This window comes from Chiloscyllium plagiosum, unplaced genomic scaffold, assembly GCF_037043375.1.
Source record: "Chiloscyllium plagiosum isolate Xiang-an unplaced genomic scaffold, Cpla_swu_hap1 HiC_scaffold_9, whole genome shotgun sequence".
Classification (NCBI taxonomy): domain Eukaryota; kingdom Metazoa; phylum Chordata; class Chondrichthyes; order Orectolobiformes; family Hemiscylliidae; genus Chiloscyllium; species Chiloscyllium plagiosum.
In genome coordinates this window covers 33,717,497-33,736,950 of record NW_028270147.1, presented here as the reverse complement: position 1 = coordinate 33,736,950, position 19,454 = coordinate 33,717,497, and the positions used below count along the sequence as shown (strand labels likewise).

Here is a 19,454-nt window from a genome sequence, read left to right as displayed (position 1 = left end):
GGTAATAGTTCACAAAGAATAATTCCTTGGCCTCATATTTCTCAACTACAACTACTTGGTTACATCACTTGAAAGCACAGCCAAAATATTCATGTGTACGCTAATGATCTGCAGCTCTACCTCACATGACTCCTCTCATGTTGATAAATTGTCATAGACAGAAGTTTCTTCCAATTAAATTATTTGCAGTCCCACCCCAAACTTTGTCCCTACACCATCTAAATCCTCCTTCCAGTTGTTTGCAACCTGATATATGACTTCTGTTTGGGTTTAAGGACTGGACCTTCACTTCAGCCAGCCCGACCTGCAGCTTTTTCTACTTTTTTTCTGCAGGCAACATGAAGTAATTACATTTTGTGAACTAAGTAAAAGTCCACATGAAAATCTGGATAAGGACTTGAATTCAGCCTCTTCATGAAGGTTCCCTTTCCCTGACATCATAGTTCCTACCAGTAAAAGGATGGGGACCATGGAGTTCAGTTCTTTTTTTAAATCTCCTGACAAGGTTAACAGTGACTTTTTTTCCCCATCCTAAATCCCCCACAAAAAGTCTTGGAAAAAATATAGAAGTTCCTTGAAAAATATTTTTTAAACTCCTTTTTAAAATTTCCTTGAATTATTGCTCACCTATGAGAGGTGATAGAGGTCAGACGTTTTATTTAATGAAACTTGTTCACCTTTGATTTTTCCCTCACTTGAAGACCAATGCCTTCTGTCTTTTGTAGAACATTTTAGTTGCTTACTGTTAAAAGGTTGTCGTATTACAGTACCTGTTATGCAGTAGATGATTCTGTATATAATGCTGACATCTTTGCATAATTCATATTGTTGAGAGCTGATGGGTGAGTAGAGGAGAAGCAGCAGAGAGACAGAAGGAGATATTTTAATGAAGCCAGTCATTTCTTCCAGGGAAAGTGACCGGGATGGCTGTGGGAAATTATGAAAGATGTGGGAAGAGAATGCGAAAGTAGAAATCTCAATGAACGAATGATCTCACTGCAAAACCTGCTATCGAGAAATTATTATTTTTAATAGGGAAGATGGCGGAAAAGGGTGTGTTTATAGAAGTGTCGTTTCGTTTAGTGGTAATGTTTGAAGGTAGTTGTCACAAGAACTCATTTTCTGTTTTTGTTTTTTGCTTTTCAGTTCAAAGTATCTGGCTCTGATTGCTTTTGCAATCATTGTACGTCCTACTGCTGTCATCCTTTGGCTGCCGCTGCTATTTTTTCATTTCTGGCAGGAACTGAAGAAACTGGACCTGTTTTTGTACAAATGTCTACCGGTTGGGTATGTACATGAACTGGGGGGGGAGTTTACTCGATAGCTGTTGAGACACGTACAACTTGAGACAAACTAGCTTCAGAGCCAATTTTAAGTTTTTTGCTGTTGAATTCACTTTACAATTGGGAACTAAATGCATTTTATGCCAGATTTGCGATTATTCTGGGACAGAAAGGATCAAAAGTATTCACAAAGTTATTAGTTGTAAAATTTCAATTTGGAAGCAGTGTAGCTGTGACCTGGGTAAAGATTAATGGTAAAGCAATACAATTTCTCTTTTTTTTACATTCTGCTAAGGGGACTAGCCGGGATGGCAGTGCAGGGAGAGGAATGTTCCTCCTGCACGATGTTTGAGATGAGGAACGCCATTAGTGTCCCATCTAAGTACATCTGCAGGAACTGCACCCAACTCTCACTCCTCCAAGTTAGGAATTGGAGAGGAGCTGGATGAAATTCAGATCATTTGGGAGGCAGAGGCTGTGATAGATGAGAGTTACAGGGAAGCAGTTACTCCTAGCCACGAAGAACGCTGGGGGAAGAGGGAAAAAGCGGTCAGTGCAGGGATCCTCTGTGGTCGTTCCCCTGAAACTAGATTAGAGTGGCGCTGGAAAAGCACAGAAGTTCAGGCAGCATCTGAGGAGCAGGAAAATCCCCTGAAAAACAAGTACACCATTTTGGATACTGTTGTGGGGGGGGCACGACTTGCCAGGGACATGCAGTGGGCTGCAGGTCTCTGGCACAGAGTCTGTCCCTGTTGCACAGAAGGGCAGGAGGTAAAGGAGGAGAGTGTTAGTCATTGGGGACTCAATAGTTAGAGGCTCAGAAGATTTGTTGGGAACGAATGAGACTTATGGTTGGTGTGTTGCCTCCCAGGTGCCAGGGTCCATGATGTCTTGGATTGTGTCTTTGGGGTCCTGAAGGGCGAAGGTGACCAGCCCTGAGTTGTGGTCCACGTAGGTACCAATGACATAGGTAGAAAGAGGGTTAGGGATGGAAGGCAGGATTTCAGGGAGCTAAGGTGGAAGCTGAGAGCTAGAACAAAGTGGTGTTATCTCTGGTTTGTAATCTGTGCCATGTGATAGCGAGGCAAGGTATAGAGATATCAGCTGAAAATGTGGCTGCCAGGATGGTACAGGAGGGAGGGTTTCAGGTACTTGGATAATTGGGGCTCATTTTTGCGAAGGTGGGACCTCTACAAACAGGTGTTCATTTGAACCAGGGGGGTACGAATCTCCTGGGTGGGAAATGTCCTGGTACTATCTGGGTGGGTTTAAACCAGCTCAACAGGGTGATGGGAACCTGAGGTGTAGTTCCAGTGCAGAGAAGAATGAGAGTAGGGAGGGCATGGACAGGATTTCATGGTCATCGGAATGTGCTGGCAGGCAGCAAGCTGGTTCGAAGTGTGTCTACTTCAATGCCAGAAATATCCAAAATAAGGTAGGTGAGCTTGCAGCATGGATAGGTACCTGGGACTTCGATGTTGTGGCCATTTCGGAGACATGGATAGATCAGGATGAGGAATGGATGTTGCAGGTTCCAGGATTTAGATCTTTCATTAAGAACAGGGAAGGCGGTAAAAGAGGGGTAGGTGTGGCCTTGTTAGTCAAGGACAGTATAACGGTGGCTGAAAGAACTTTTGATGAGGACTTGCCTACTGAGGTAGTATGGGCTGAGGTTAGAAACCGGAGAGGAGAGGTCACACTGCTGGAAGTCATTTTTATAGGCCTCTGCAGAGTTCTAGGGACGTGGAGGAGAGGATTGACAATACGATTCTGGGTAGGAGTGAAAGGAAAAGGGTGGTTATTATAAGGGACTTTAACTTCCCCAACATTGACTAGAAATGCTATAACTCTAGTATGTCAGATGGATCAGTTTTTGTCCAATGTGTGCAGGAGGGTTTCGTGACACAGTATGTCAAAGGGCAGACGAGGGGAGGCCACATTGGATCTGGTCCTTGGTAATGAACCAGATCAGTTGTTTGATTTAGTGGAGGTGAGCACTTTGGAAAGAGTAACCATGATTCAGTTACATTTAGTTTAGCAATGGAAAGGGACTAACTCTTGCCTGTGGCATATACTTTTGATGGGGGAAGGGCAATTACAATGCGATTAGGCAAGACTTAGGATGCAAGACTTAGGGGTAGCAAAATGCAGGGGATGGGGACAATCGAAATGTGGAGCTGGTGTAAGGAACAGATATTGCGTGTCCTTGATAGTTATGTCCCTGTCTGGCAGGGAGGAAGTGATAAGGTAAATAACTGTGATTTACTACAGAAATTGCATTTCTTGTTAAGGGGAAAAAAGAGGGTTATTTGACAATGAGACGAGATGGGATCAGATGAGGCGTTAGAGAGTTACAGATTAGCTAGGAAGGATTTAAAGAGAGAGTTAAGAAGAGCAAAGAGAGAACATCAGCAGTCTTTAGCAGGTAGAATAAAGGAGAACCCTAAAGCTTTTTATAGGTATATGAAGAATAAAAGGATGACTAGGGTAGGAATAGGGCCAGTCAAAGACAGAAGTGGGAAGTTGTGTTTAGACTCTGAAGATTGGAGAGGTGCTAAACGAATATTTCTCATTGGTTTTCACTCAAGAAAAGGAGAATATTGTAGAGGAGAAGAATGAGATATTAGACTAGAAAGGATCGAGTTAGTCGGGAAAAGGTGTTATCAATTCTAGAAGGAGTGAAAGTAGACAAGTCTCCTGGGTCATATGGGATTTATCCGAGGATTCTCTGGGAAGCTAGCGAGGAGATGTTGGAGCTTTTAGCCTTGATCTTTGCGTTGTCATTGTCTACAAGTTTTGTACCAGAGGACTGGAGGATCACAAATGTTGTGACCTTGTTCAAGAAGGGCAGTAGAGATGACCCAGCTAATGATCCTAATGCCTGTTGTCAGAAAAGTTTTGGAAAGGATTATAAAAGATAGGATTTATAATCATCTAGCAAGCAACAATTTGATTGCAGGTAGTCAACATGGTTTCGTCAAGAGCAGATCGTGTGTCACAGATCTCATTGCGTTTTTTGAGAAGGTGACCAAGCACGTGGCTGAGGGTAGGGCAGTTGGTGTGGTGTACATGGGCTTCAGTAAGGCCTTTGATAAGTTTCCACATGGTAGGCTGTGGGGAAAATGCAGAGGCATGGGATTGAGGGTGATTTAGCAGTTTGAGTTAGACACTTGCTTTCTGTAAGAAAGCAGCGGGTGGTGGTTGATGGTAGCCTGGAGCCCGCTTACTAGAGGTGTGTCACAAGGCTCTGTTTTGGGACTACTGCTGTTTGTCATTTTTATAAATGACTCTGATGCAGGCATATGTGGATGGGTTCGTAAGGTTGCAAATGACACTAATGTCGATGGAATAGTGGACAGCATGGAAGAATGTTGCAGATTGCAGGGGGACTTGAATAAACTGCAGAAGTGGGCTGAGAGGTGGCAAATGGAGTTCAGTGCAGATAAATGTGAGGTGATTCACTTTGGGAAGAATAACAGGAAGGCAGAATATTGGGTCAATGGAAAGATTCTTGGTAGTGTGGATGTACAGAGGGATCTTGGACTCCATGTGCATAAATCCCTGAAAGTTGCCACCCAGGTTGCTGTTAAGAAGGCATCCGATGTGTTAAGTTTTATTGGTAGAGGGATTGAGTTCCGGAGCCGTAATGTTGTGTTGCAACTGTACAAAACGCTAGTCCAGCTGCACTTGGAATATTGTGTACAGTTCTGGTTGCCCCATTACAGGAAGAATATGGAAGCATTGGCAAAGGTGCAGAGGAGATTTACCAGGATGTTGCCTGGTCTGGAGGGAAGGTCTTACGAGAAAGGTGGAGCGACTTGGGTCTGTTCTCGTTGGAAAGAAGAAGGGTGTAGGTTTGCTCGCTGACTGTAGGTTTGATATCCAGACGTTTCATTACCTGGCTAGGTAACATCATCAGTGGCAACCTCCAAGTGAAGCGAAGCTGTTGTCTCCTCTTTCTATTTATATCTTTTTCCTGGATGGGGTTCCTGGGGTTTGTGGTGATGTCATTTCCTGTTCGTTTTTTTGAGGGGTTGATAGATGGCATCTAGATCTATGTGTTTGTTTATGGCGTTGTGGTTGGAGTGCCAGGCCTCTAGGAATTCTCTGGCATGTCTTGGACAAAAACCAATGTGATCTACAAAATTCCATGCAAGAACTGCCACAAACACTATGTAGGACAAACAGGAAGAAAGTTAGCCACCAGGATACACGAACACCAGCTAGCCACAAAAAGACACGACCCTCTCTCCCTCGTAGCCGTACACATGGATGAAAAAACAACCACCATTTCGAATGGGACAACACATCTATCCTGGGACAGGCTAAGCAAAAACACACTCCTAGGGTCCACACTCCTAGGCTGACTTTAATGAATTTGGAGTATAACCCAGAAATGCAAGGTACATTTTGGTGAAGTGGAGGGAGATTAGGCAGGAATGTGTCATTTGTAGAAACAACAAGTAATTCACCAGCAATATCTCAAATTAAAATATTTTTTCATGCTATATTGAGAACTTCAACTTCTGCCTGAACGTCCCTGGACTTGACTTCCAGATAGCCCTGATAATGGATGTGGATTTCATTTTGGATTTGTTAAAATCATTCATTGCATAAGAATGCTAAGGATTACAGCTCCCATCACCTACATGGACTGCCGCAACTATGTTTTGAGACAACCTGGGCCAGTTATGCATTTAACTCCAGATAAGGGACTATCCTGATCCCTGAAAGACTTTTTATTTTAAACAGAGCAACCTTGTCTAACTGTCCAGACAACAGAACAGAGAAGATTGTTGGTATGGGTTATTTCTTTGCATTCTTTGTGTAAAGAAACTTTGATTTCTTTTTAAAAGAAGTCAATGAAGAACATTGGAACTTTATTAATGAGGCCTTTCTTAGTAGTCATATACCTTGTGATAATTGCATGACTAATGGAAATCACCAACATTCTGTTTAAGTTGGGAAGTCCCATGCAAACCAATTATTGTGCCACAACATGACTTCTACTTTTGGAGGTTGCTGTTGCACCGAGCCCTTGGATATGCAAGCAAGGGAAGCAAAATTAGAGGGAACACTAGCGATCACCAGCCAGGATTATGACTACCAGACTCTAATTTCTGCTTTGAATGTTGTTTGCAGCATTTGGAGTGAAGCTTCCCGATTCATCTATCATCTTTCTGAAAAAGAGTCTATGTAAGTTAGTGTAGTATCTGAAGCAGTAATCTCTCGTGTGAGAAACCTCTGAGAGAATGATTGTATCTGCAAAGGTTCCCAAAATCAACAGCATGTATTCAGTAACATCCACCTATATTTGCTCCAATGTCGAAACTGACCACCATCTCAACATTTCAAACTGAGGGCTCATTGGCCAAAAGCGCTTTTGTTATTTTTTAATGAAGTAAATCACTGCAGAGAGGAATTCGTTTTTGTTTTCCTTTCCCTCATATGTATTTGTGTGTGTTACAGTCAGACATTTTCTATCTTAATATTACAAACTAAGTGTGTTCACTGGTTTTGTATTAAGGTAAAGCAATAAATTTGTACTTATTAAGGAAACCTGGTGGATAGCGCTTTATATTTCAAATCAAATGTGAAGAAACAGATGGTTGTTTTATCTGACTCCCATAAGGACAATTCATTTTATGCTGTGATCCATGGAGTAGTCAGACTAGAGAAAGACTCCTCTCATTTTAGTTGTAACACTGTTACCAAACTTTATCGTGCATTTGTATAATTCTAAGCAGTTCTCTTTCTTGTATCCTGGTGGCACAGTCAAAGTCATAAGTTAGTTGTGTGGGGAAATCAGGTGAAAATGCGTACCCTGCTCCTGAGGACATTTTGGTGTGACAGATTCATTTTGATGAAACTTCCCAATGCAGATTTATTTAATTTGTTTTTATTTTACAGATGCTTAACGCTTGGAATTTCTCTGACAATTGACCGATTATTTTATGGTGAGGTAGGATACCTTTTTATATTTTTGATATTTTAAAAGCTGCTGTTGAGCTGTGTGCACAACTATTGTAGTGTGGCCAACATGGGATTATATCCCTGACCTTTCCTATTTTTGGAGCACATTGTAATGCACTGGCGCATCTTATTTTTAACAGATCTGGTGCCTATTTTTTTTGGTTTCATAGATTTAATTTAACTTAATTTTTTTTTAAAATTCTGTCTTAGGACATATATTTCAACTAAGTTTTATCTCTTCCAGTCGAACACTTGAATTAACTGCTGGTTAATAAGAACATTTGGTGAAGAATTTCCTGTCCGTTATGTTCATTTGTTTAATTTCAGAATGTTAACTGTGTTATCAATGTAAGATAATGAATCCTCAATGATACTGTTTTGGATTCATAACCTCACACAGAACCTCAATTTTGAAGAAAAACGTTTTGGGGCAGATTTACTTCAAATATTTGCCTTTCATGTTTCCTGTTGGTTAAATCCATGTTGTTATCTTGTTCCATGTAGAACCCCATAACATCATAATTTGCAAATGTATATTTTTTTCCTGTCTGTCTTTGCTTTTTACCCTTTCAGTGGGTTATGGTTCAATGGAATTTCCTCAAATTTAACGTGATTCAGAACATGGGATCGTTCTACGGCTCTCACCCTTGGCATTGGTACTTCACTCAGGGATTTCCTGTTATCATGGGAATTCATTTTCCCTTCTTCATTCATGGATGCCTGTTGGTGCCCAAGAAGTACAGAGTTTTGCTAATAGCGGTGATATGGACCCTCGTGGTGTATAGGTGTGTACCACTCAGTTTGGGGCTTTCTGTATAGAACATAATTTACTTTGATTAAAGACAGGATATAAAACTTAATAATTGTTTCAGAACTAGTTCAGCCATGATTTCGGGTTCCTCCAGCATGTGCAATTTTTATATCAGATCTCCAGCATCCATGCTTTTATTTTATGATGTAAATCTTTTCTCTTACGTTTTTCTTTCGTTGCCTTTCTCTCTCATAAATTAGGTAACATTTCCTGATCTGGGAATGTAAGATATGTAAGCAAGGTTCAGCTACTGAATGACTAAAGCTTACAGCGCAGAAGGTTTAAAAATTAGACTGCTATCCTGATCATGCGTTTACAAACTATTTAACTTGGTCTCCATTCCAGGTTTTTGTCACAACCAACCAGGGTTTAACTTGTCCTCCTGTAGCCTTTGCATTCTCTTCTTTTTCAGATATTCTATAAATAAAACAGGGAAGTAAAATAACTTGTTGTTTTGAGACTTACTGAAGAAAATAAAATTAGGAAAAGTGGTAGCTATTTAGGTTTTTTCTGCAGCTTTTCTTATGTTTTGACAAGTCATCGCATTCTCATCTGGAGAGTTGGTGCTTTTTCTGGAACTGTACAGTCACCTCCAATGAAGGGATAATATCTACACAAAAGATGCTGCCTATGTCTTCTCTCCCTTTCACAAGCGTGTGTCTCCAATATTTGTGTTTTAATGTAAGAATGTTCAAGATGGAGTCCAGAACTAGAGCGCATAGGTTTAGGGTGAGAGGGGAAAGATATAAAAGAGACCTAAGAGGCAACGTTTTCACGCAGAGGGTGATACGTGTATGGAATGAGTTGCCAGAGGATGTGGTGGAGGCTGGTACAATTGTAACATTTAAGTGGCATTTCGATGGGTATATGAATAGGAAGGGTTTGGAGGGATATGGGCCGGGTGCTGGCAGGTGGGACGAGATTGGGTTGGGATATCTGGTCGGCATGGACGGGTTGGACCAAAGGGTCTGTTTCCCTGCTGTACATCTCTATGACTCTATGTGTATGTACATAGCATCGTGAGATCAGGAAAGGTACTCAGAAGTGCTTTAAATCTAATTAAATATTCAGAATGTAGGAAAGAAAATAGCACAGCAATGTTCCACAGACAGTGACTGAATCGATGATCAGAACTACTTGTTTCGGGTGTTTCTGTGAGAGAAATGTTTGCCAAGGTGATGCAAAACAGGGCAGTTTACATCAAATTGTATCACACAATCTTTTATGCTTGCTTCAGAGGGAAAGATGACCTTTGGTTTCAGTTCTCATGCAGACAATAACCTTTGACAATGTGATGCTCTTTCAGTTCTGCTTTGAAGTGTCATCCTAAGTTTTATGTGTTCGATCCTCTATATTGTGAATGGAAATATAATATTTTGGATCAGTGATAACGCTGAGCTACATCAACTTCAGACAGTTATACCATTTCAGAAGTGAAACTGAGGAAGTTATTTTGTTTTACCACTAATATCTGTACCACAATTCAGAATTTATCATTAAGATTAGAAAACTATGAAATTTTGGATAATGTCTACACTCAGTATTAGCAAATCCGATGGCTGTCATTACTCAATTTCTGCTGGTGCCGTATACTGTACACTGTTTGACTGAATTGATCGATCAAGACCTGGCTAAAATGAATATAGCAAGTTGTTCTTAGCTGATGAAGCAGGCATTATGGGTGGTGCATAAATAGTTGAGTTAATAATCTCTTGCCCCTTGCTCAGTGACTTTTTCCATTTGGATGTTGTAGAGAAATTTGGATGACACTGCACCCTAATGCAGCATTACAAATTGTTGTACAGAAGCATACTTTTGTATATCACTTCTGGAATACTTATGTTTTACAAATCTGTATGTATTCTTTATTACAGTTTCTTAAGCCATAAGGAATTCAGGTTTATTTATCCAGTAATGCCTTTCTGCATGTTGTTTTGTGGTAAGCATTCTTTTCATACTTTTATCTTTAGATTTAAATATTAAGATGTAGGAACAGAAGTAAGCCATTCAGTTCATTGACTCTGCTCTCCCATTCAATGAGATCATGGCTGATCCTCCATTCCATTTCCTGCCCTTTCCCCAATACCTTGATTCCCTTACTGATTAAAAATGACTCTATTTTAGCCTTGAATGTACTCAATGACTCTGCCGAGATAGCCATAGTCATAGGGATGTACAGCATGGAAACAGACCCTTCATTCAAAATCGTTCATGCCGACCAGATATCCTAAGCTAATCTAGTCCCATTTGCCAGCACTTGGCCACTCTTAAACCCTTCCTATTCATACACCCATCCAGATGCCTTTTAAATGCTGTAATTGTATCAGCCTCCACCACTACTTCTGGCAGCTCATTCCATACACTCATCATCCTCTGCATGAAAGCATTGCTCCTTAGGTCCCTTTTATATCTTTCCCCACTCACCCTAAACCTATGCTGTCTAGTTCTGGACTTCCCCAGCCCAGGGAAAAGACTTTGTCTTTTTATCCTGTCCATGCCCCTCATGATTTTATAAACTTCTATAAGGTCACCTCTCAGCCTCCAATGCTCCAGGGAAAACAGCCCTAGCCTGTTCGGCTCTTCCTCTAGCTCAAATCCTCCAATCCTGGCAACATCCTTGTAAATCTTTTCTGAACCCTTTCAAGTTTCACAACAACCTTGCAACAGCAAGAAGACCAGAATTGCACACAATATTCCAAAAGTGGCCTAACCAATGTCCTGTACAGCCGCAACATGACCGTCCAACTCCTGTACTCTGACCAATAAAGGGAAACATACCAAATGCCTTTTTCACTGTACTATCTACCTGCACCTCTACTTTCAAGGAGCTATGAACCTCACTCCAAGACCTCTTTGTTCAGCAACACTCCCTAGGACCTTACCATTCAGTGTATAAGTTCTGCTAAGATTTGCTGCTCAAGATGCCGGATCTCGTATTTATCTAAACTAAACTCCATCTGCCACTCCTCAGCCCACTGGCACATCTGATCAAGATCCTGTTGTGCTCTGAAGTAACCCTCTTCGCTGTCTCCTACACCTCCAATTTTGGTGTCATCTGCAAACTTACTAATTATATCTCCTATGTTCATATCCAAATCATTTATATAAAAGAATTCCATAGACCTCCATCCTCTGAGAGAAGAAATTCCTCCTCATTTCTGTTGTAGATGTGCAACCTGTTTTCTGAGTTCTGCCCTGTGGTCCTCGAATCTCCCAAAAAGGAAACCAATCTCTTCTCATCTACCTTGTCATAATCTCCAAAAGTTTTGTATATTTCAATAAAGTCACTTCTCATGTTTCTAAATTCCAATCAGTACATGCTGAACCTATAGTCACAAGACATGTATGCTCAACTTAATGAATCCTCTCTTACCTGCCTCCAGTGCAAGAATATCTTTCTTTCGATAAGTGCTGTTTGTAGGATTCCAGCTATGGTTTGACTTGTGCCTTGTATAGTCTTAGCCATTTCTCCCTACTTGATTAATCCATTCTCTTTGAAATAAAGGTCAACATTCAATTTACCTTGTCTATTATTTGCTGAACTTGGATGCTAGCTTTTTGTGATTCATTTTTATGATCTAAAATGTCTCTGTTCTGTATCTTTCAGCAGTCTTTTTCCATTTAAGTAACAATCAACTCCATGCTTACTGTTTCCAATTGAAATAAAATAATTAACACATTTTCCATATTTGTAATGAGCGGGCAATTTTAGGATTGTAGAGTCATATAATCATACAGCATGGAAACAGACCTTACAGTCCAGTCCATCCATGCTGACTAAGGTTCCCAAACTAGATTCATCCCGCTTGCCTGCATTTGGCTCATATCCCCGTAAACCTTTCCTATTCATGTACTTGTCCAAATGCCCTTTTAAATTTTGTAACTGTATCTGCTTCTACCTATTCCTCTTTCAGAGGAGATTGGTTTTTCAAAAGATTTACTTTTTTGGCTTTGACCTGTTTATTTCATGAGGCACTTTGACTCAAAGAATTTCTCTTCGTAGTTTCTTCCATTATCACTTTATGTAGACAGTTGTGTGATATATAGTTTTGTACTTTAACTAAATTAGTAACTTGGGAGTTGTTGAATTACTTTTAGATTATGCAAACTTGTGATTGAAAGTTTGTCAACCTTGTCAAATGCATACTCTTTATCAAAGTTTGCATAACTGAAACGAAGGACTAAAATTATTTACTTGACCAATATATTAGTTACTCCCTGTGTTTACAGAAAATATTGCAGGCTTTAGATTTCCTTATTTGTGTTCACTTAAGTGGAATTGTATATTTAATTGCTGGTTTAATTTCTTGTTTTGATTAGGCTACTCGTTGGCTAATTTGAAAACATGGAAGAAGCCAGCAGCCTGTTTACTATTGGTTGCAAATATGTCTGTAGTTTTGTATACTGGATTAATTCACCAGCGTGGAACACTGGACGTAATGCAGAATGTTCAACATCTCTGCGAGGACACGTTGGAGAAAGATGAGCCCTCCTTGTTCTTTCTGATGCCCTGTCATTCGACACCATTTTACAGGCAAGTTAAATACAATGCAATCTAATATAGAAATTGAGAGTTTACAATACGATGGGATTTTAAATACCTTGTATATGTAGATATATATTTTGCACTATTGGATGCTTGCAATTTCAGAGTTAGTAGGAGTGATTTATTTTGTGCAAGGTGCTGAAAAATGGTTTGATTTAGTGAGGCTGCTATATCATCTTTGGGTGGATGAACAGAGGTGGGAGAATAGCTTTTCTAATTGCTATTGTGTTGCAAAGATTGAAGACAAAGTTAATAAAGCTATCCTTAAAATAATACTTCGAATAATCATTATGAGCATGTAGCCCTTGCAAAATATGAAACTGCTATTTATTTGATAAAGACTGGTGGTAGAATGGTTGATATTAATTCTTTGTTTGGTAAGTTCAGTTACAAGGTGTCCACTCCATTTATCATTCTAATTTTAGGATAATTGTACAGTCAGCCAAATGTCTTCGGTTAATCGTGAAAATTTTGTTCCAGCTATGTAGGCACTTGTGCAAGTGTTTAGGATGCACTTTAGCTTTATTTGTAAAACCTCAGTCAATTTATATTATAGATTTTCTAATTGGGCTGTTCAGAGATGTTGTTACACATGTCTGGAGCAGGTAGACTTGAACCTGGGCCTCCTTGCTCAGCAGTAGGGACAAAAACATTTCGCTTCAAAAGCCACTGAGTTTCGAAAAAGAGCCAGTTAAGATGTACTAGTACTGATTAGTTAAAAGATCCATTTCAGGTACAAAAATGTTTTCACAAGATTTACAGAATTGATTCTTTATCTAAATATGTCCAAAAGAATTATACTTGAGGCAATGACTTTACAAACTGAAACATCATTTTGTGACACTGCTTGACTGGGTCTCTTGTATTTGTTAAAGCTGTTCTTCTGTATTTGGTCATCTTTCTCATATATGAAAACATAAAAACTCAGACTTTATTGACCCTTTCTAACATTACCCCATGCATGATCAAACACATCCTGAACTTTAATTGATTACTTAGTGCATGAACAGCTCATGGCGAGTCTTAGATTGGCAAAGCAACATGTGCCCAATTCTTGATTTGTTCCTTTTTAAAATAGTTTTCTTAGTTATATCACTTCTGACTGTCACCTCATTCATTCTTTAACATTTTATTGAACAGCCAACCTTATAACAGTTTGACCCTCTCAACTTATCAATTCCCAAGATAAGATCGTCTCACTGAACAATAAATGTGTCTGCCTGGAGCATGGAATGTATCCTTCTAGTAATTAACTATTATCCCAATTAATACATCTATTGATTCTGGAAAAATTATTAATATCCTTTAATGACATGAACCATGCGTGATTCCACAGTAACTATTGATACCTTAAAGCTCAAAATAATCATAAAACTGATCAACATAGGCATGCTACATATTTTAAGTTGAAAAATCAAATCATTTTCAAGTGAAGCTATGTCTTTGAGTAATAACTTTTCACCTCAAACATCCTTAACCTAAGTTTGCATTAGTTTGAGACATTAAAAACAGCAATAAAACCATTAAACTTACTTTTGACCTAGCCATATGGCTTCTTCCCTGAAATAATAATATCAAAGAAAAGCCAATGAATTTCACTGTGATACCAGGTATGTTGACCATACATTCCAGAAACTGGCATAGCATCTCAAATAGCATATCCCTCAGGGTGTTTGCAGTAAGCAAGGCATCGACTGTACCTAACCATCTTGCACTTGAAAAATTCCCAACACCATGTCCAAAATTAGACATGGTTCTTCAATGAGCAACATTTGCTGGACAATCCTATGTACTTGAAGATTTATGCTGACAACCAAGTTAGGATTGTCAGTTTGCAGTGGGGCACATTTGTGTGTGTTGGGTGTTGAGTATATCAATACACAGGGATCTGGATTTTGCACACAGAGAAAATGTGACATTCACTATGCCTGTTTGAACTCCACAAATAGGTGACCACCATTTGTGAGTACATTTCTCGGCAATGCCGTGACTCTGTCGGTTGACTTGTCTTATTTGAATTTAAACAGAGTGTGGCAGTTATTTGTCAATCAGCTTTAAAGGGTACACTCTCAATGGCAATGCCTTTACAATGCCTCTAATACCTGCCAACTAATCAGTCTCTTTTCATGCAGTATGAATAGAGTTTTCCTTTGGATTAATATTCTTGCAAATTGTCCTGATGAGTGCAAGATGAAAAGTGTTAAATGTCAGGTTTTTTTAGCAATACTAAAGATCATCACATTTCAAAAAGAAAATACAGATCTCTCTTTCATAAATATGTGATCATTATTGAAGTTTAGTAATCTTGACAGACAATACCCTTATTTTTGGATACGGAGAGAAAATTGTAAGCTGCTAATCATTCTATTGACTGACATGAGAGTAGGTCTCCAGCCTACTCTTCTATAGCTAGAAAAATCAGTTGATTAGAGGTGACAAAAAAGGTAGGTGAGGAGGAAATAATTAATAAAAGCATTTATTCTTAAAACTTGTATGGTGAATGGAGATTATCTGCATGACTAAATTACTTTTTGTTTCTCCACAGCCATGTTCATTGCCCAATAAAAATGCATTTTCTAGAATGTCCTCCAGATTTGACTGGGAACAATAGCTATATTGATGAAGCTGATTTGTTTTTTGAGGAGCCACTTAAGTGGTTGAACATAAGATTTTCTGGCCAAGCCTCGCTTCCCACTCACTTAGTATTTTATAATGTAATAGAGCAGGTAAGTATGTATTTTATTACAGGTTGTTTTGCTATCATGTGTGTTTTGTTAATGTGAATTTGTTACAACAGTTGACAAGATGGGGACACTTTCTAAAGCACAAACTTTTAAGCATATGTTGGTTATAAAGTGATTCTGCCCCCGTTAGTTTCGACGTTGCTGGTATTATGTGATTTTTCTTAACACAGGATTGCATGAGAATGGAACTACTGCGTTGTAGCAGAATCGATCATACTGGAGTCAATATAAAAAATGATCATCTTTGTAATTGTATTGCAGGAATAGTAATCCAGAAGCTTTATCAAAAAAGTTCAGAAAAATGTCAAATTTCAATTCAATTAATTCAACAAATCTGGGAAAACAAAAACTGATGTTTGTAATTGTGGCCAAGAGACTGATAGATTATTGAAAAACACACCTGGTTTACTGTTGATCTTTAGAGAAGGAGATCCACTTTCACATCCTTTTTAACTCTATTTAACCTTCTGTTGTGTGGGTTGCACCAAAACTTGAATGGCACCATGAAGAGAGATTTGCTGGTAACCTCCCTCAGGAACATTTTAACTACTGTGGGAGGGATTGGAGTTTAGGACTAGAATGTTCCTAAGAGGATGAAAGGTAAGAATGGCAAGATTTGGGAACCTTGATTGACAAGCGATATTAAAAGTTTCATTGAAAAGGAAAAGGAAGTGTAAGTAAGGCTTAGGAAATGGAATTCAAACAAGGGTCTCCAGTATAAAGGAAGCAGAAAAGAAGTTAAGAGGGCTAGAAGGGACCATGAAATGTCCTTGGTAAGTAGGATTAAGGAGAATCCCTACATGCAGGAGCAGGAGAGTAAGTAGGAAAAAGGTAGATCCACTCAAGGACAAAGGTGGACATTTATGAAGTCAGGGAAGTGGGTTAATTCCTTAATGAGTACTTCACATTGGTATGCACCAAGGAGAAGGGCACAGATGATGGTAAGATTAGAGATGGGTATGCTGATATTCTGGGGCATGTCAGTATTAAGAAAGAAGTGGTGTTGGTGTCTTGAAAAGTATTAAGGTACATGAGTCCCCAGGTCCTGATGAGATCTAGTCTAGGATACCAAAGGAGGCAAGGGAGGTGAATGCTAGTGCTTTGACAGAGATCTTTGTATCCTCTTCCAAAAGATGGGAGAATGGCCGGTGTTGTTCCTTTTCTTTCGGAAGGCAATAGGGATAATCCGGGAAATTATAGGCTGGTGAGCCTTACGTAAGTGGTAGAGAATTATTGGAGAAGGTTCTTCGCAATAAGATTTACTCACATTTGTCAAAGAGTGTACTTATTAGAGATAGTCAGCATGGCTTTATGTGGAGGTGGCCTTGACTCTCCAATTTGATTGAGGTTTTTTTTTGAAGAAGTGATGAACATAGAACATAGAAGAATACAGCGCAGTACAGGCCCTTTGGCCCTCGATGTTGCGCCGATCCAAGCCCACCTAACCTATACTAACCCACTATCCTCCATATACCTATCCAATGCCCGCTTGAATGCCCATAAAGAGGGAGAGTCCACCACTGCTACTGGCAGGGCATTCCATGAACTTACGACTCGCTGAGTGAAGAACCTACCCCTAACTTCAGTCCTATATCTACCCCCCCTTAATTTAAAGCTATGCCCCCTTGTAATACCCGACTCCATACGCGGGAAAAGGTTCACACTGTAAACCCTATCTAACCCCCTAATCATCTTGTACACCTCTAACCCCCTAATCATCTTGTACACCTCATCTTCAACAACATGTTGAAGGTAGCTGAACCTTGATGTGAAAGCTGAGTGTCTTTTTCAGGGATAATTTAGATTTGTGTGGAAAGCCTTTTAGCAGTAAATTGTTTTCAATTTAAATTTCTATTTCATTCTCTTCCTCATTTGTTATTTAAATTATGCATTGACTACTGTCAAATGAGGGTAAAGTAGGTTGCATTGACTGGCAATAAAAGTGCTGCGGAAAGATCTATGGAGCAGCTGGTTCTACCCTGTTCTTTGGTCTAAAATAAAGTATGGATGTGGGAATGTTGAGGAAATTTATTATATAATGTTAACAAATCTCTTCAAGTTAAACTAACCAGCATATTTGTGAACAGTAACTATGAATAGATTTAAAAATGCTGCAATTTTGTGCATTTTCTAATCTTAAAATTTTGTTTCTGTCTCAAAGAAAATAGAACCATTTCTGATGACCAGGGGCTATGTGAAAACTGCAGTATTGTTTCACACTCATCTGCCAGATGGTCGGATAGGAAGTCATATTCACGTATATGAAAGGAAGATGATGGATAATAGATGACACTTGTTTATGTTTTAAACTTGTATGTAAATATTTCTACTATCTCAACTGTTTTTTTTTATAAATGTTCTTTCTCTCCCAAATTATGCCTGTTTTGTTTTTGGATAACTGAGTTGATGTAGCATGGTATCTGTGCAACTATTCAATGGGAAGTGTTCTTTAAAATTGATGAAAACGTACTCTCCAAATAAAGTTGGAGCTGAAACATAGCCCTGCCCACGATGTCTATCAATAAAGTGAATACTGGGAAGTTTAACTTAAATAAATCATGTTTATTGAAGCAGAATATTCCTGGCCAGTGATAAAATGCTCAATATTAACAGTGAGCTCAGGAATTGGTTGTTAATATTAATCCTGTTCCTATATTTACTAAATGATTGAGAAAATGGTGGGAGGTAAATAAGATCTGCTATCCCTACTGATTCCCATCTTAGTAATTCTGGCACCTTCCAGGAACTTTTATGATCATTAGAAATGAATGATACTGTAGAAGGTGAACCCTTCTGCAACATATCACCCAAATTTGTCAATTAACTGAACAAGGTTTCTCTTTAAATTTAAAATGTATAAGCAAGTATTTGTCATACTTCACAGATTCTCTTTAGCTATGTTGCATTTTCATGCTAATTAAAAGATTTTCTTTGTCATCTGTAGTCTTTGTGTAATCCTTCCCTTCATAAGTATAATACCTTGCAAGTACAAATTTTCTTCATGGGTGGGCAAGCGGTTATAAAACTCATTGCATGGTTATACTAGCTAATTACTGGCAAAGTTAAATGCATCATTTAATTGTTCAAGTTGTCTGTGATCAAGAAAGTGAATGTGAAACAAAACAGAAATTGCTGGAAAAGCTCCGCAGGTCTGGCAGAAACTGCGGAGAAAAATCAGAGTTAATGTTTAGGTTGAGTGACCCTTCCTCAGAAGGTGAATATGAAGCCAGCTTATTTACGTGTAGTTACTTGTTTGAAATAGGTATTAGTTGGAATGGAGGATTAGAGGAACAGTTCCATCTATACCAGAGCTGATACAACCATCCCAAGAGATTGAGGAACATGAACGCAAGCATATGACTTCTAAGAGATGAGACCTGAATTATTAGCCTGGAGGCGAATTCTCTTTTGGGACGGGTTGCACATCTACTGAAGTCAGGAAGCCCAGAAAAATGCTTTAGTTTTATTTGCTTGTGGGACATGGGCTTTGCTGGTTGACTAGCATTTATTGCCTGTCCCTAATTGCCCTTAAAGATGGTGGTAACTGCTATAGGTTGACCTACAATGACCCACTGAGGGAGAGAATTCCAGGATTTTGACTCCATGCCAGTGAAGGAACAGCAATATGTTTCCATATCAGAATGACAGTGGCTTGGAGGAAAACTTGAAGGTGGTCCCAAATTTCTGCTGCCTTTGTACTACTTGTTGAAAGTGGTCATGGGTTTGGAAGGTGCTGTCTAAGGATCGTTGGTGAATTTCTGTAGTGCATCTTAGACAGTACACACTGCTGATATTGAGCATTGGTAGAGGAGAGCATGTGAATGCTTGTGGATGTAGTGCCGATCAAGAAGGCTGCTTTGTCCTAGATGGTTTCAAGCTTCTTGTGTGTTGTTGAAGCTGCACCCATCCAGGCAAGTTGGGGCGTTTTCCATCACAGTCCTGACTTGTACCTTTGTAGATGATGGACAGGCTTAGGTGAGTGACTTACCATTGGATTCTCAGCCTCTGACCAGTTCTTGTAGCTGGTGTGTTTATGTCGAGTCCAGTTGAGTTTCTGGTCAATGTTAGCCCCCAGGATATTGATCATGGGGGATTCA

The 19,454-nt window shown here is 39.3% G+C and overlaps 1 protein-coding gene across 1 annotated transcript in view; it reads left to right on the top strand.

Annotated features, from left to right (window-relative positions):
- pigb (phosphatidylinositol glycan anchor biosynthesis, class B) overlaps positions 1-18,294 on the top strand; it is a 36,735-nt gene extending 18,441 nt beyond the window's left edge. The window contains exons 6-12 of the mRNA XM_087990528.1: positions 1,147-1,287; positions 7,194-7,245; positions 7,830-8,041; positions 9,942-10,006; positions 12,388-12,601; positions 15,159-15,339; positions 17,519-18,294. Coding sequence (XP_087846654.1) covers positions 1,147-1,287; positions 7,194-7,245; positions 7,830-8,041; positions 9,942-10,006; positions 12,388-12,601; positions 15,159-15,339; positions 17,519-17,647 — 994 coding nt within the window. The 3' untranslated portion in view covers positions 17,648-18,294. The remainder of the gene's footprint in view (positions 1-1,146; positions 1,288-7,193; positions 7,246-7,829; positions 8,042-9,941; positions 10,007-12,387; positions 12,602-15,158; positions 15,340-17,518) is intronic.
- Positions 18,295-19,454: the final 1,160 nt, after the last annotated feature.